The sequence below is a fragment of the Mobula birostris genome, chromosome 10, assembly GCF_030028105.1.
Source record: "Mobula birostris isolate sMobBir1 chromosome 10, sMobBir1.hap1, whole genome shotgun sequence".
In the NCBI taxonomy this organism is placed as follows: Eukaryota; Metazoa; Chordata; class Chondrichthyes; order Myliobatiformes; family Myliobatidae; genus Mobula; species Mobula birostris.
Genome location: NC_092379.1, coordinates 16,336,962 through 16,352,787, shown reverse-complemented (window position 1 = coordinate 16,352,787; position 15,826 = coordinate 16,336,962). Strand labels below are relative to the sequence as shown.

Sequence of the window (15,826 nt, the reverse complement as noted above, 5' to 3'; positions counted from 1 at the left end):
TACTTGTTAAATCAGCTTTCTTGCCTTCAACCCAACCATCTACTGCCCTGCTCCTGTGGTTCCCATCACTCTAGTTTAAATCCTCCCAGAAGAAGTGGAGAGAGAAGAAAATATGTTGATGTATACGGAGATGGGGATAGAGAGAGGGCAAACAAGGCGGAGATGCTGAGGGAATATAGAGTGGGGATAAGTATGGTGAGGGGTGATGCAAAAGAAATGGGAGAGCATGGAGGTCGAGTGGCAGATGAGGAGGGAGATAGATTGGAGTAAGTTAGATAGGATTGAGAGAGGGGCAGTGGCTTGAGAGAAGAGAGAGAGGAAGAGAACGGAGAGATGGAGAGGAGCAACTGGTGGGAGATAAGCGAGGAAACGATGGGCTGAAAGGAGTGGGTCCTGAGGGGAGGTGGTCTGAGAGACTGTCTGAGGAAGGTTAGGTGTGGAGATATCAGAGACTTTTCTCACAGTCTTTCTCCCCCTCTCAATCTCTCTTGGTGTCTCACTCCCATCTCCCTGTCTCTCTTTATTCTCCCCACACCTTCTGCTTTCTGAAAAGACCTTGTAGAAATTCTTTCCATTTTACTTGGACACCATCTCTCCACCTTCCTCTCACTCTTTTTTATTTCTTGCCTCTTCTCTCTTCCTATTTTTCTCAATCTTACCTCTCTTTACCTACTGCAGTATAAGTCCTTGTCTAGAGACCTGGGTGTTGCAACGAGACCTGGGTGTCATTGTACACCAGTCATTGAAAGTGGACATGCAGGTACAGCAGGCGGTGAAAAAGGCGAATGGTATGCTGGCATTCATAGCGAGAGGATTCGAGTACAGGAGCAGGGAGGTACTACTGCAGTTGTACAAGGCCTTGGTGAGACCAGACCTGGAGCATTGTGTGCAGTTTTGGTCCCCTAATCTGAGGAAAGACATCCTTGCCATAGAGGGAGTACAAAGAAGGTTCACCAGATTGATTCCTCGGATGGCAGGACTTTCATATGATGGAAGACTGGATGAACTAGGCTTATACTCGTTGGAATTTAGAAGATTGAGGGGGGATCTGATTGAAACGTATAAAATCCTAAAGGTATTGGACAGGCTAGATGCAGGAAGATTGTTCCCGATGTTGAGGAAGTCCAGAACGAGGGGTCACAGTTTGAGGATAAAGGGGAAGCCTTTTAGGACCGAGATTAGGAAAAACTTCTTCACACAGAGAGTGGTGAATCTGTGGAATTCTCTGCCACAGGAAACAGTTGAGGCCAGTTCATTGGCTATATTTAAGAGGGAGTTAGATATGGCCCTTGTTGCTAAAGGGATCAGGGGGTATGGAGGGAAGGCTGGTGCAGGGTTCTGAGTTGGATGATCAGCCATGATCATACTGAATGGCGGTGCAGGCTCAAAGGGCCAAATGGCCTACTCCTGCACCTATTTTCTATGTTTCTATGCTCCTTTTCTGTTCGTGTTCTGCAGAGTTCGTAAAGTTTGGATTTATTTCCATCCACCGAATCCAACTTTGTATAAGTGATTGTAGTCCCCTTCTCTTTCTGCGGAGGAGATTCAGAGCATCTCGAAATTTTTATCTTCGCTTCGTCCACCATAAAAGGCAGGATTTCCTTGTGGCCACCCATTTCAACTCAACTTGCCATTTCTATTCCAACATATAGGTCCACGACCTCCTCGAGGCCACACTCAATTTGGAGGAGCAACACCTCATATTCCATCTGAGTAGCCTCCAACCATATGGCATGAACACTGATTTCTCTAACTTTTGGTAATTTCTCCTCCCTCCCCCCTTTTCCATCGTCTGTTCTGGTTCTCATCTCAACTCCTCACCTGTTCATCACCTTCTTCTGGTTCCCCTCCTCTTTCCCTTTCTTTCATGGTCCACTGTCCTCACCTATCAGATTCCTCCTTCTTCAGCCTTCTCCTCCTATCATCTCCCAGCTTCTTACTTCATCCCTCCTCCTCCACCCACCTTCCCCCTCACCTGGTCTCACCTATCACCTGCTGGCTTGTTTTCCTCCTCCCCCTCCCTCCTCCTTCTTATTCTGGCTCCTTCCCCCTTCCTTTCCAGTTCTGATGAAGGGTCTCAGCCCGAAGCGTCGACTGTTTACTCCCGTTCATAGATGTTGCCTGACCTGACAGATGCTGAGTTCCTCCAGCAGTTTGTGTGTATGTTTCCTTTCATTAGTAGCCAGTGTGGTGCAATGTTCTCTATCTTATACATTGACTAACTTTGTGTTCTCACTGGGTTGAACGTTTACAATCTACTAAGTTTTGCCTTTGTTAGTCCAAAAAATATATTTAAGAAAGGTTGTAAAGCAAGAAATTATAACGCAAAGGTTAACCAATTTATTTGGAGAGGCAGAGCATTGTAACACTTGTGTGAACTGTAGCCCGAGTCTAGTTCCCTCACACTCTTGTATACTAATAAAAACTGACAGGCCACTATCCAGTTAAACTGAGTAGTTCCAACTCAACCCATCAGAAGGCAATTTTACAGTCCTGTTATATTCCTCTGCTTGATGCAGATGGTCAATAATTAAACGGCAAACAACTTTTTTGTGTTAAAGGAGACAGGAACCAAGTTGATTTCTCCTGAGTGAAAACTTTGTATTTAGTAGGACACTCAAGTGAACTTAATTTCAAAGGTTGTGTCATCTTTGAAGCAGTCATACCATTTAATTTGTTGCAATTTTCTAAAGCTCTGGAAATGTAATCAGCATTGTTTGAACATGTTTCAGAACTAAATGGCTGAAGGGTTGGCCCAGAACATCATACAGGATAAGCCACAGAGTGAGGTATTAGCCTTACATGTGAAATGAACCAACATTACCAAGTTTACATCTGTATTTCCTTAATAATGACCAGTTTTCAGTGCTTTGCTTAAAAAATTTTGGATTAATGCAAACATTGCTTCACATTTAGGGTTGGTTAATCAAGAGAGAGTCAACTTGTATAAAAATGCATTCCTATCCTTGTAGCAAAATTTGAATGAAAATTTCAAACTACACAGGTGGTTACATGCTACAATAATCACCCATTCAGGAACAAGAAAGAAACCTTAAACTAATTTTGAAAGGTTTACCAACAGTGTTTTGACTGTATCCATTCCACATACACGAGAGGCACAATTGCTCTTCCAAAGCACCCTCTTAAATACAGGAACAATCACGGCTGGACAAAAGAACTTGTCTCAAACGGTGCACAGGAAAGAAATAAGCAGGCATTTGAGACGGCATTAATAGCAAATTAACTAAGTATTTGATTAAAGATAGCTCTGAAAAGTTCAATTATAATTACTTCCAACAAAATAAATTAGGTTAGCAATAATTGATTATTTATTAATTGATTATTGTGTGCAAAAGCAGCATGTCCAATTAAGCTTTGAGAGTGCACTTTAAAAAGTATTTTAAAAGTGCACTTGTCTTTATCTGGACAAATCCTTGCACCAGGCTTCAGTAGCTGCACAGGCAGTCCCTTATAAACAGATGCTCAGGGCTTACATTGGAAAACAGTTCATATAGATATGGAGTTTAAAAAGACAGGTGAATATTTGTTTTCTGAATGTACTGTTTTCACTAATTAGTTTTGTCATTTGATGAAAACAGACAGATTTTGGGTGCTTCGTAATAAACAGCACTGTGACTATTGCAAACAGAATGCAGTTGCCTGAAGTCGATGCCTATTTCAATTATTAGGATTGAAGTTGTTATTGAAATTAGTACGCAGTTAGAATGGTTCTTCTACCTAACAATGACATCCCATTGCCGGCATTATGGAGAGGGAAGAAGGGTTGCTTTACATAGTATTTCAGGATAAGGCTAAGGCACTTTTTAATCCAACCTTTCCCCCGTTTGCAAAAAAGATACCTAAAATATCAAGAATTTTCAATGTACATTGAAGTATAAATCTAGATCAAGACTCAGTAATTGATTATTGTGTGCAAAAGCAGCATATCCAATTTACATATCTGGTTCAGGTACTTTGTTTAAAAAAAATTGTATATGTAATAAAATCCACTTTAGTTATCTGTTCTTTTTTACAAGCATGTGTCATACGGCAGAAAGGGCGAGGAACTAGCTAGAATTCATGGATTGTTAAAATGCAGCACGTTATCCCAGCTGATCTTCATATTGCTTCCGGAAGCAGTCACCAGCAGGGAAGAAATCCCAGCATCGTTCCTGGTACATCTTCCATACATAAGATTCCTGCACACAAAAACAAGGATGAGCTGGATCAACGTTTTAAGCTAAGCCTCAATGTTCAATTCAAAGTTCCAAGTACATTTTATTATCAAGGTGCATATATGTCACCATATACAATCCTGAGATTCACTTTCCTGTGGGCGTACTCAATGAATCTATAGAATAATAACCGTAACAGAATCAATGGACATCTGCCCAACTAGGGTGTTCAATCAGAGAGCAGAATTCAACGAACTATGTAAAATGCAAATGAAAAAATAATAATAAATATAAATAACATGAGATGAAGAGCCCTTGAAGGTGAGTCTATTGATTGTGGGAACATTTCAATGATGGGGCAAATGAAGTTGAGTGAAGTTATCCTCTTTGGTTCAAGAACCTGATGGTAACTTTTCTTGAACCTGGTGGTGTGGGTCCTGTGACTCTTGTACCTTCTACCTGATGACTGCGGCGAGAAGGGAGCCCAGCCTGGGTGGTGAGGTCCCCGATGATAGATGCTGCTTTCCTGTAGCAATGCTCTGTGCAGGTGTGCTCAACAGTTGGGAGGGATTTACCCGTGATGGACTGGGCACATCCATTACTTTCTGTTCAAGAGCATTGGTGTTACCATACCAGGCTGTGATGCAATCAGTTCAATATACTCTCCACCACAGAAGTTTCCAACCTTTTCGATGACATGCCAGGTCTCTGCAAACGCTAAGGAAGTAGAGGCACTGCTGTGTTTTCTTTGTTTCTGCACTATGGGCTGGGCTCAGGACAGGTCCTCCGAAATAGTTACACCCCAAAATTTAAAGTTGCTGCCCCTCTCCCCCTCTAATCCTCCATTGAGGACTGGCTCATGGACCTCTGGTTTCCTTCTCCTGAAGTCTATTGGTGAGGATGGTCAGGCAAGGGTCTTGCAAGACCATGGATCTGTACCTGGAAAATCTTCACCCTGTGTGGAAGACCAGCAGTAGCCCATGCTGCAAGTCTCCCCTCTCCACGACACCAGTGTTGTTCAAGGGAAGGGCATTAGGATCCATACAGCTTGGCACCAGTGTCATCGCAGAGCAATGTGTCATTAAGTGCCTTGCTCAAGGCCACAACACGTTCCCTTGGCTGGGGCTCGAACTCACAACCTTCAGGTCACTAGTCCAATGCCTTAACCACTTGGCCACGTGCCCACTCAGGCAAGGGTACCACCTGACATAAACCTGATAGGCCAAGACATAAAACTCTTTCTACACTCAGCACTTTGCTGGTGATATCAAGAATATTAAAAAAAAATAGAGACCAATTAACCCACCAACCGTACGTCTGTGCAGTGTGGAAGGAAACTGGACCAGCTCGAGCAAATCCACGTCTTCATGAGGAGAATATACAAATTCCTTCCAGCTGGAATTGAAGCCAGGTTGTTGGCACTGTAATAGCATTACTACCGTGCTGTGGAAAGTGATCCAGCTTCTTTCAATTCACCGAATCAGATCCCAAAATGACCCCTATCCCACAATCAATTTACCCTGAAGACACCAAGGTTTTCAGCCTCACTCATTTTACTGGAAACTCATTGCTTTCTCCAGACAATGTTAAGATTTTATGATGAATATAAGGTACTATAAAAGGCACCATGGTAGCGTAGCAGCTAGGGGTGACACTAGGACATCGGTGTTTGGAGTTCAGTCCCAGTGCTGCCTGTAAGGAGATTGTACATGCTCTTTACGAACTGCGTGGGTTTCCTCCAGGTGCTCCGGTTTCCTTCCACAGTCCAAAGATCTGCTGGTTAGTAGGTTAATTGGTCATTCTATCCTGTGATTAGGCTAGCGTTAAATAGGTGGGTTTCTGGGCGGTTCCGTGCTGTATCTCTAAATAGACAACAACATGCAAATATTTTATTTATGTTCAGTTTTTGTGTTGGCGCTGTTACGTACCCCGTAACTGGGTTGCCAAACCAGCAGAAATGGATCACGAGTTGGAGTTTGGTTTAACAGAAGCTAATAAAGTTTTATTAAAGAAATAAGTAACACAGTACTCTAATCATAAGGATATAAATGTAACAGGTTAGTGATGATAAAACACACATGTACACAGAACTAGGGTAATAGGAATTAATCAAGCTCTATCGCAGTCTAGGGGTAAAATGATCAGTCTCAAGTGATGCAGAGTTCAGTTCAGCTTAGTACAGTTCGCAGTAATCGCTGTTGTGCCGTTGGAGAGAGAGAGAATGCAAATTTTGATTCAAACAGACCTTTGATGTTCTTCGCAGTTAGCTTTCGGGCAAACCCTTTTATGTCTTCTGTGGTCACCGACTGTGACCCCTCCGTTCCGGATAGGACCGTTCTTCCGCGGTGAACCTGGCACCCAGGCAAGGGCGGACACACACACCAGGTTCCTGCCGATTGTACCTTTTCACCCTGTGCGTCTATGGTCGGTTCCCGCGAGCAGACCTCCAAACTCCCACCAACTTGTGGGGGCACACCGCTCTTCCAGGGTCTCGTTATCTTGTGGTGTGTGATGCCATAGCGAACCTGTTCCTTTTATCCCCCTGCTGGGGTATTGCCTGTCCATCAAACTTCAAACAGTTCAGGTTCAAAGCAACCGGTCTGTCACTATTCTGAAATGTGTTTCTTTCTCGTTAATCTCTCTCTTCTCTCTTATTAGCATTTTGAATGTTTCTCCATTGTCTCACTTATCTCTCTCATCAGCATCAATCTTCTGATAACTTGGTTTGTCATCACAGCACATGGCCAAAACAAGAAATGGGTGGGGGGTGGGGGAGTTACGGGAGTCTCTGAATGGGCCATGATAGGCTTACTGTTTAATGAAATATTACTAAAACATACAGTATAAATAATAAAGAAATGAATATATGTAATTTAATTGCAACCCTGAATGAAATGAATGGGAAAATATGCTAGATGATGCAAATGAGGTAACAAAACAGATTAGCCTATGTGTGTGGGGGGGGGGCTGGGGGCAGTTTGCAGCACATCACTCTGCTCCTGTTTGACCAAACACAAATCACTGTTCAGACCCTGCGGAGCGGCCCGCTGTGCCCTGCTCCACATCTACCCCCAAGTCACAAACTGCAGACTGGGCAAGGCTGTCTGCAGCAAGGCCACTCAGTGAGTGTACGGCAGGACGTGGTTCCGCTTGCCTTCCACTGAATCGAGCATGTTATAGTACATAAAAAACGTGATGTGGGTTCGTCTGCCAGAAACAGCTAAACTGCAGGGAGGTCTACCACACCACCACAACTTCCATTAAACCCCTGGTACTTATCACATTTTGAAAGGAAATTTAATTTGCTTTTCTTGACAGTATTGTAGCATTTCTAAGTGAGAAACAGCTTGGAGAACAAATTGTCACTGCTGACATGTTTTACCTGTCAGATATATTTCAAAAATGGAATTTATTAAACAAATAAAGTTACAAGGAACAAACTGACAATCTCGTATCATATGACGAGGCTATTATCACTTCCCTTGGAAAACTCAAACTATTGAACGTCATGAGTTTATGTAATTTCCTTCACTGGTCACTCTTAAATAGAATCGCAAGATTGTATATCTTGATCATTTGAAATAACTGCACACTGATATGGAATTTCAGTTCAGAGACCTGCTGGAAATGCATATTCCAGATTGGGTGGTAGATCTATTTGGGGTAAATGTGAATGATGTTAACACCACGTTGCAAGAATGTCTTATTGAGCTGCAGAGTGATAAAAAAGCTCAAGCAAAATTTCTGGATAACTAGTGATATTCAAAATAAATTTCCACAGCTCTGGGAGAAAGCAAGCTTATTTTAAGTTGGATTTCACACCCTCTATCTAGTTCAATGTGGTTTTAATCAAGCTCTTCACCTATCAAAAGTTCCTAACAGACTAGATGTTGTGAAAAGAGGTAACCTTCGATTATTTTGAACCAAGTTGCAACTAGGTATTCTGCAGATGTACCAGGGAGAGCATTCTGACAGGCTGCATCACCGTCTGGTATGGAGTGGGGGCTACTGCACAGGATCGAAAGAAGCTAGAGAGAGTTGTAAAATTAGTCAGCTCCATCATAGATACTAGCCTCTGTAGTCCATAGTATCCAAGACATCTTCAAGGAGTGGTGCTTCAGAAAGGCAGCAAACATCATTCAGGACCCCCACCACCCAGGACATGCCCTCCTCATTGTTACCATCAGGAGCCTGAAGGCACACACTCAGCGATTCAGGAACAGCTTCTTCTTCTCTGCCATCTGATTCCTAAATGGACACTGAACCCGTGAACACTACCTCACTGTTTTATTATTTCTGTCTTTGCACTGCTATTCTTAATTTAACTATTGAATATGCATATATATGGTTACTGTTATTCATTTATTTCTATATTATCATGTATTGCATGACTGCTGCCGTTAAGTTATCAAATTTCATGACATACGCCAGAGATATTAAACCTGATTCTGATTCTGAAAAACTCGCCAGCTTGCATCAGTAGCAAGGGTCTCACTAAAAGATGCGAAGTAACAATATCATAAACATGAGGAATTCTGCAATTGGCGAGACCCGACGCAGACTGGGAGACCGCTTTGCTGAACACCTACGCTCTGTCCGCCAGAGAAAGCAGGATCTCCCAGTGGCCACACATTTTAATTCCACATCCCATTCCCATTCTGACATGTCTATCCATGGCCTCCTCTACTGTAAAGATGAAGCCACACTCAGGTTGGAGGAACAACACCTTATATTCCGTCTGGGTAGCCTCCAACCTGATGGCATGAACATTGACTTCTCTTACTTCTGCTAATGCCCCACCTCCCCCTCGTACCCCATCCATTATTTATTTATATACACACATTCTTTCTCTCTCTCTCCTTTTTCTCCCTCTGTCCCTCTGACTATACCCCTTGCCCATCCTCTGGGTTTCCCCCCCCCCATATCCCTTTTGCCAATCACCTGTCCAGCTCTTGGCTCCATCCCTCCCCCTCCTGTCTTCTATCATTTTGTATCTCCCCTCCCCCTCCCACTTTCAAATCTCTTACTAACCTTTCCTTCAGTTAGTCCTGACGAGGGGTCTCGGCTTGAAATGTCAAAAGTAACAATATCAAGTGCTTTTTTGTTGCTGCTTGGAAGAATACTATATAAGTAAAGTATCCTATTCAGAACTTTGAAATAGTTTTATTTTTCACATACCCCTGTAACATTATATTTAACATATAAAAATACCTATAACCTGACAATTCATAAACATTGACTGTATATTAGAGTAATTAGTACAGATGGCCAAGAAAAACTTCAGTAACTAATGAAGACTATGGAGGGTGGGGGCCACAGAGGTAAGTGAAAGTCACAAGTGGACCACCAGCAGTAAAAGGTTGGGACCCACTGATCTAGGCGACTTTGACCATGGAGTGATTGTTGGTGCCAGAGTATCGTTTGAGTATCTCAGAAATTGCTGATCCCCCTTGGGATTTTCACATACAACAGCCTTTAGAGTTTACAAAGAATGGTGTGAGAAAGAAAAACCATCCAGTGAGCGGCAGTTCTGTGGGTGGAAATGGCTTGTTAATGAGAGAGGTCAGAGGAGAATGGCTGGATTGGGGGACAGGATCTCTCCAATTAGGAATAGTCCACACAGCTTTGTCCAAGGTAAATCGTGTCTCTTGAATCCAATAGAGTTTTTTGAGGAGGTAACAGGGAGGATTGATGAGGGCAGGGTGGTAGACATGGTCTAAGTGGACTTGGCAAGGCCTTTGAAAAAGTCCCACATGGTAGGCTAGTCCACATGAGATCCAGGGAGGGCTAGCCCATTAGATACCAAAATGGTTTGATGGAAGGAGTCAGGTGGTGGAGATAGAGGGTTGTTTTCAGACTGGTGTCCTGTGGGCTGCAGGGAATGATGCTGGGTCCTCTGTTGTTTGTTGTATATATGAATAATTTGGATTACAAAATGTTGTTAACATGACGTGTCAGTTTGCAGATGACACCAAAATTGGTGATTTAGTGAAGAATGCTACTAAAATCACACCAGGATCTACAAAGTAGATGAACTGGGGAAGTGGGCCAAGGAATGGCAAATGGAACTTAGGTGAGACAAGTACAAGGTATCAGTTAAACAAGGGCACGACTTACATGGTAAATGGCAGGGCCTTAGAGAATGTTGTCGAACAGAGAGAACAAGGGGTACAGGGACATAGTACTCTGAAGTTAACAACACAGTGAGACAGGACGGTGTGAAGGTACTTGGCACTTGCCTTCACTGAGTGCAGCAGACGGAACGTAATGTTGCCAGAGTACAATTTTCTGCTGAGACCACACTTGGAGGGTCTTCCGCAACTCATCATCTGCCCATCTGTGCTCAGCCCACACCCCACCCCGTATCTGCACAAATGCTTAGTGCCAGTAAAGGGGGGTCAGAAAGACCACGTACCTGACCCGTGTGTTCAGTTTCATCTTTGTTAATTAGATACATCAGGAAGAACCTGAAACAGAGAGACCGTGAGCTTAAAGTGTTTTGGGTCATGGTGCAAGCGACATAGAGAACGGGGAAAAGCTGAAGCCTGGGACATGAGCAATTGGAAGCCACAAGATGGTCATAGATAAGCATGCATTCATATACTTTAGTGCCCTCTACGACACAGGCTCTACAACAATTAACGTCAGGGGTAAGTTTTTTTACGCAGAGAGTGGTGAGTGCGTGGAATGGGCTGCCGGTGACGGTGGTGGAGGCGGAAGCGAAAGGGTCTTTTAAGAGACTTCTGGATAGGTACATGGGGGATCGTCGACTCAGACCATGAAAATGCCCGATGCAGGCCTCTCATAGGTACATGGAGCTTAGCAAAATAGAGGGCTATGGGTAACCCTAGGTAATTTCTAAGGTAAGGAAGTGTTTGGCACAGCTTTGTGAGCCGAAGGGCCTGTATTGTGTTGCAGGTTTTCTGTGTTTCTAATTAAAAACACTTCAGTCAGACACAAGGTAAGCAAAGGAAAGCTGGAGGAACTCTGCAGGTCGTGCGGCATCTATGGGTGGGTGAAGAGTAGGAATAATCGACATTTGAGGTCGAAACCAATTTTCAATCACACAGCACTTTTATTTGGACTTATGCAAAGGTATATTTAGGCCCTCGTCTTATTTTCCAGGGAGGAGGATACTTAAATGCTTCCTATTGATACCAAATTCAAAACTTTCATCATCATCATGTTTCTCTGGCCTTTAAAAGTAGCAGAGAGGTCTCTTTATCGTTTGTAATGTATTGCAGGTCTAGGAAAAGTGTGAAGGAACAAGGTTACAGGCAAGCAATTTGGAAAGTGGAAGTAGTAGTATTAATCAGGGCTCTTTGTCTAACAGAAAACTTAAAAAAAATACATTCAAAATGGAAGGGAGAATAAAGGTGACATACAAGATGCCTACAGATGTTGGAAATCTGGAGCGACACTCAAAATGCTTAAGTAAGAGAGCAACATTCACAACACGCTGGAGGAACTCAGCAGGTCGGGCAGCATCCGTGGAAACGATCAATCAACGTTTTGGGCTGGAACCCTTCGTCAGGACGTAGAGGGAAGGGGCAGAGGCCCTATAAAGAAGGTGGGGGGAGGGTGGGAAGGAGAAGGCTGGGAGGTTCCAGGTGAAAAACCAGTAAGGGGAAAGATAAAGGGGTGGGGGAAGGGAGGCAGGGAGGGGGTAGGCAGGAAAGGTGAAGAAGGAATAGGGAAAAACACGATGGGTAGTAGAAGGAGGCAGAACCATGAGAGAGGTGATAGGCAGCTGGGGGAGGGGGCAGAGTGACATAGGGATGGGGGAAGGGAATTACCGGAAATTGGAGAATTCTATGTTCATACCAGGGGGCTGGAGACTACCAGGCGGTATATGAGGTGTTGCTCCTCCAACCTGAGGTTAGCCTCATCATGGCAGTAGAGGAGGCCATGTATGGACATATCCAAATGGGAATGTGAAGCAGAGTTGAAGTGGGTGGCAACCGGGAGATCCTGTCTGTTGTGGCGGATGGAGTGGAGGTGCTCGACAAAGCGGTCCCCCAATCTGCGTTGGGTTTCACCGATGTAGAGGAGGCCACACCGGGAGCACCGGATGCAATAGATGACCCCAACAGACTCACAAGTGAATTGTTGCCTCACCTGGAAGGACTGTTTGGGGCCCTGATTGGTGGCAAGAGAGGAGGTGTAGCGACAGGTGTAGCACTTACGCCTACAGGGATAAGTGCCGGGTAGGAGATCTGTGGGGAGGGACATGTTGTCTAGGGAGTCGCGGAGGGAACGATCCCTGCGGAAAGCGGAGAGGGGTGGAGAGGGAAAGGTGTGCTCAGTGGTGGGGTCCTGTTGAAGGTGGTGGAAGTTGCGGAGGATAATGTGCTGGATCCGGAGGCTGGTGGGGTGGTAGGTGAGGACAAGGGGAACTTTGACCCTGTTGTGATAGCAGGAGGATGGGGTGAGGGCCGAAGTGCGGGAAATGGAGGAGATGCGGGTGAGGGCATCATTGATGATGGTAGAAGGGAAACCACGATCCTTAAAGAAAAAAGACATCTGAGATATCCTGGAATGGAAAGCCTCATCCTCGGAGCAGATGCGGTGGAGACGGAGGGACTGGGAATAGGGAATGGCATTTTTGCATGTGGCAGGGTGGGAAGAGGTATAGTCGAGGTAGTTATGAGAGTCAGTGAGCTTGTAGAAGATGTCAGTGGACAGCCTGTCTCCAGAGATGGAGACCGAGAGATCGAGAAAGGGGAGAGAAGTTCCTGACGAAGGGTTCCGGCCCGAAACGTTGACTGATCGTTTCCACGGATGTTGCCCGACCTGCTGAGTTCCTCCAGTGCGTTGTGAGTGTCGCTTTGACCCCGGTGTCTGCAGAGTATTTTGTGTTTACGAAATGCTGCAGAGACTCAGCCGGTTAGGCAGCGCTTAAGGTTCTGCCTGAGCTGCTGAGCTCCTCCGGCATTTTGTGCTGCCGCAGAAGACTAAAAATGTTGGGACCGAAGCCTTGAATACAAGACAACTACACATTGAGCTGATTGGTCTTTTTGTGTTGTTACTTCAATATAATATCTTGCAATGTACTGTATGTATTTTGCTCTCAGAAATGCACGTTAATGAGCAATTTTTAAAGCCACACTCATGCACATCAAAAGTTTATTTTTTTTGCAAAACTGATTGCTCACATGTAATTTGCCAAGTTGTGTTCCTCCAAAGTGTGCGTTTCAAACCCGTGGGGTGTTGTATCGAAGTAGTCGCTGCCAATTCCACAAATGAAGCACTTGGTCTGTTAAGTGAAAAGAGAGAGATAATTACTAATAAGTACAAAACGACAACAAAGAACAAGTTACAATGTAGATAGAAGTAATCACAAACTTATGCCTTGTACATCCAGACTGGTTATATAAACGACAAACAGCATGGATCCTAGCCCCGAGCCCTGTATCACAGTCTGAGAAGGAACCCTTGACCATCACCCTGTCATTCCTGCCACTGAGCCAATTCTGAATCCAATCTGCTATCTCCCTCTGGATCCTTCCAGACCAGTCCGCTGTGAGGGATCCTTGTTAAAAGCCTTACTAGAGTCCACGTGGGCAACAGCTGAAGGAGTTCAATTGGTAAATATGAATCCCTTACCTTATTTTCTGTGTACTCTGCAGTACTGATTACAATTCCTCACTGAATGGTTGCCTCATTCTGTGACTTAAATGGCCTTCTATAAAAATAGTGTGCTTTTTTTTTTTGATGAGTGGCCTCACCTGGGAGAAGTCTGACCACCTCAGTACATACACTTTTCACGACTCAGCTCCACCTGCACCTTGATCAAAATCTTTACCACCTAAACCCTGATCAACAGTAAGGAATCCCTCATCGGATTCTGACTGAACTGCGTTTTATTTTACCAGCAGTTCAGTGTGAGGCACAACCAGTGTCATCAGCTCTGTTCTCATGCAGCTTGCAGCCATTAGATCTGATCAGTACACGTTCACGGATAAATTTTAGATGGCTTGTGAAAAGGTTCGGCCTGGGACCTCTGCTGTTTGTGACATATACACATGACCTGGATGAAAATGTAGATGGGTGGGTTAGTAAGTGTGTGGGTAATACCAAGATTGGTGGAGTTGTGGATAGTTATAGACTGGCAAAGAATGTAGTGCGATATGGATCAGTTGCAGATATGGGCAGAGAAATGGCAGATGGAGTTTAACCCAGATAAGTGTGAGGTGGCACACCTCGGTAGGGCAAATGTAAGGAGACAATACACTGATAAAGGCAAATTCCTTAACAGTGATTCTGAACAGAGAGATCTTGGGATCCAAGTTCATAGCTTCATGAAGGTGTCTACACAGGTCGATAGGATGGTTAAGAAGGCTTATGGGATACTTGCTTTTATTAGTCGAGGCATTGAGTTCAAAAGTCAAGAGGTTATGTAGCGGCCTCAATGACTTACAGACCGGTGGCATTGACCTCCCACATCATGGAGACCCTGGAGAGACTTGTTCTGGAGTTGCTCCGGCCTATGGTCAGGCCACACTTAGATCTCCTCCAGTTCGCCTACCAGCCCCGACTAGGAGTTGAGGATGCCATCGTCTACCTGCTGAACCGTGTCTACGCCCACCTGGACAAGCCAGAGAGCACTGTGAGGGTCATGTTTTTTGACTTCTCCAGTGCGTTCAACACCATCCGCCCTGCTCTGCTGGGGGAGAAGCTGACAGCGATGCAGGTGGATGCTTCCTTGGTATCATGGATTCTTGATTACCTGACTGGCAGACCACAGTACGTGTGCTTGCAACACTGTGTGTCCGACAGAGTGATCAGCAGCACTGGGGCTCCACAGGGGACTGTCTTGTCTCCCTTTCTCTTCACCATTTACACCTCGGACTTCAACTACTGCACAGAGTCTTGTCATCTTCAGAGGTCTTCGGATGACTCTGCCATAGTTGGATGTATCAGCAAGGGAGATGAGGTTGAGTACAGGGCTACGGTAGGAGACTTTGTCACATGGTGCGAGCAGAATTATCCGCAGCTTAATGTGAAAAAGACTAAGGAGCTGGTGGTAGACCTGAGGAGAGCTAAGGTACCGGTGACCCCTGTTTCCATCCAGGGGGTCAGTGTGGACATGGTGGAGGATTACAAATACCTGGGGATACGAATTGACAATAAACTGGACTGGTCTAAGACCACTGAGGCTGTCTACAAGAAGGTTCAGAGCCGTCTCTATTTCCTGAGGAGACTGAGGTCCTTTAACATCTGCCGGACGATGCTGAGGATGTTCTACGAGTCTGTGGTGGCTTTAGTGCGATCATGTTTGCTGTTGCGTGCTGGGGCAGCAGGCTGAGGGTAGCAGACACCAACAGAATCAACAAACTCACTCGTAAGGCCAGTGATGTTGTGGGGATGGAACTGGACTCTCTCACGGTGGTGTCTGAAAAGAGGATGCTGTCCAAGTTGCATGCCATCTTGGTCAATGTCTCCCATCCACTACATAATGTACTGAGTGGGCACAGGAGTACATTCAGCCAGAGACTCATTCCACCGAGATGCAGCACAGAGCGTCATAGGAAGTCATTCCTGCCTGTGGCCATCAAATTTTACAACTCCTCCCTTGGAGGGTCAGACACCCTGAGCTGATAGGCTGGTCCTGGACTTATTTCATAATTTACTGGCATAATTTACATATT

At 44.8% G+C, this 15,826-nt stretch overlaps 1 protein-coding gene across 4 annotated transcripts in view; it reads right to left on the bottom strand.

Moving 5' to 3' along the window:
- Positions 1 to 2,342: 2,342 nt before the first annotated feature.
- Positions 2,343 to 15,826, bottom strand: part of LOC140203840 (ryanodine receptor 1-like) — a 575,532-nt gene continuing 562,048 nt past the window's right edge. For all 4 annotated transcript variants that reach the window (XM_072269965.1, XM_072269967.1, XM_072269966.1 and 1 more), the window contains 3 exons: positions 13,331 to 13,431; positions 10,591 to 10,642; positions 2,343 to 4,199 (listed from right to left, as the gene is read on the bottom strand). In XM_072269965.1, the coding sequence (XP_072126066.1) occupies positions 4,104 to 4,199; positions 10,591 to 10,642; positions 13,331 to 13,431 (249 nt within the window). In that variant the 3' untranslated portion in view covers positions 2,343 to 4,103. The remainder of the gene's footprint in view (positions 4,200 to 10,590; positions 10,643 to 13,330; positions 13,432 to 15,826) is intronic.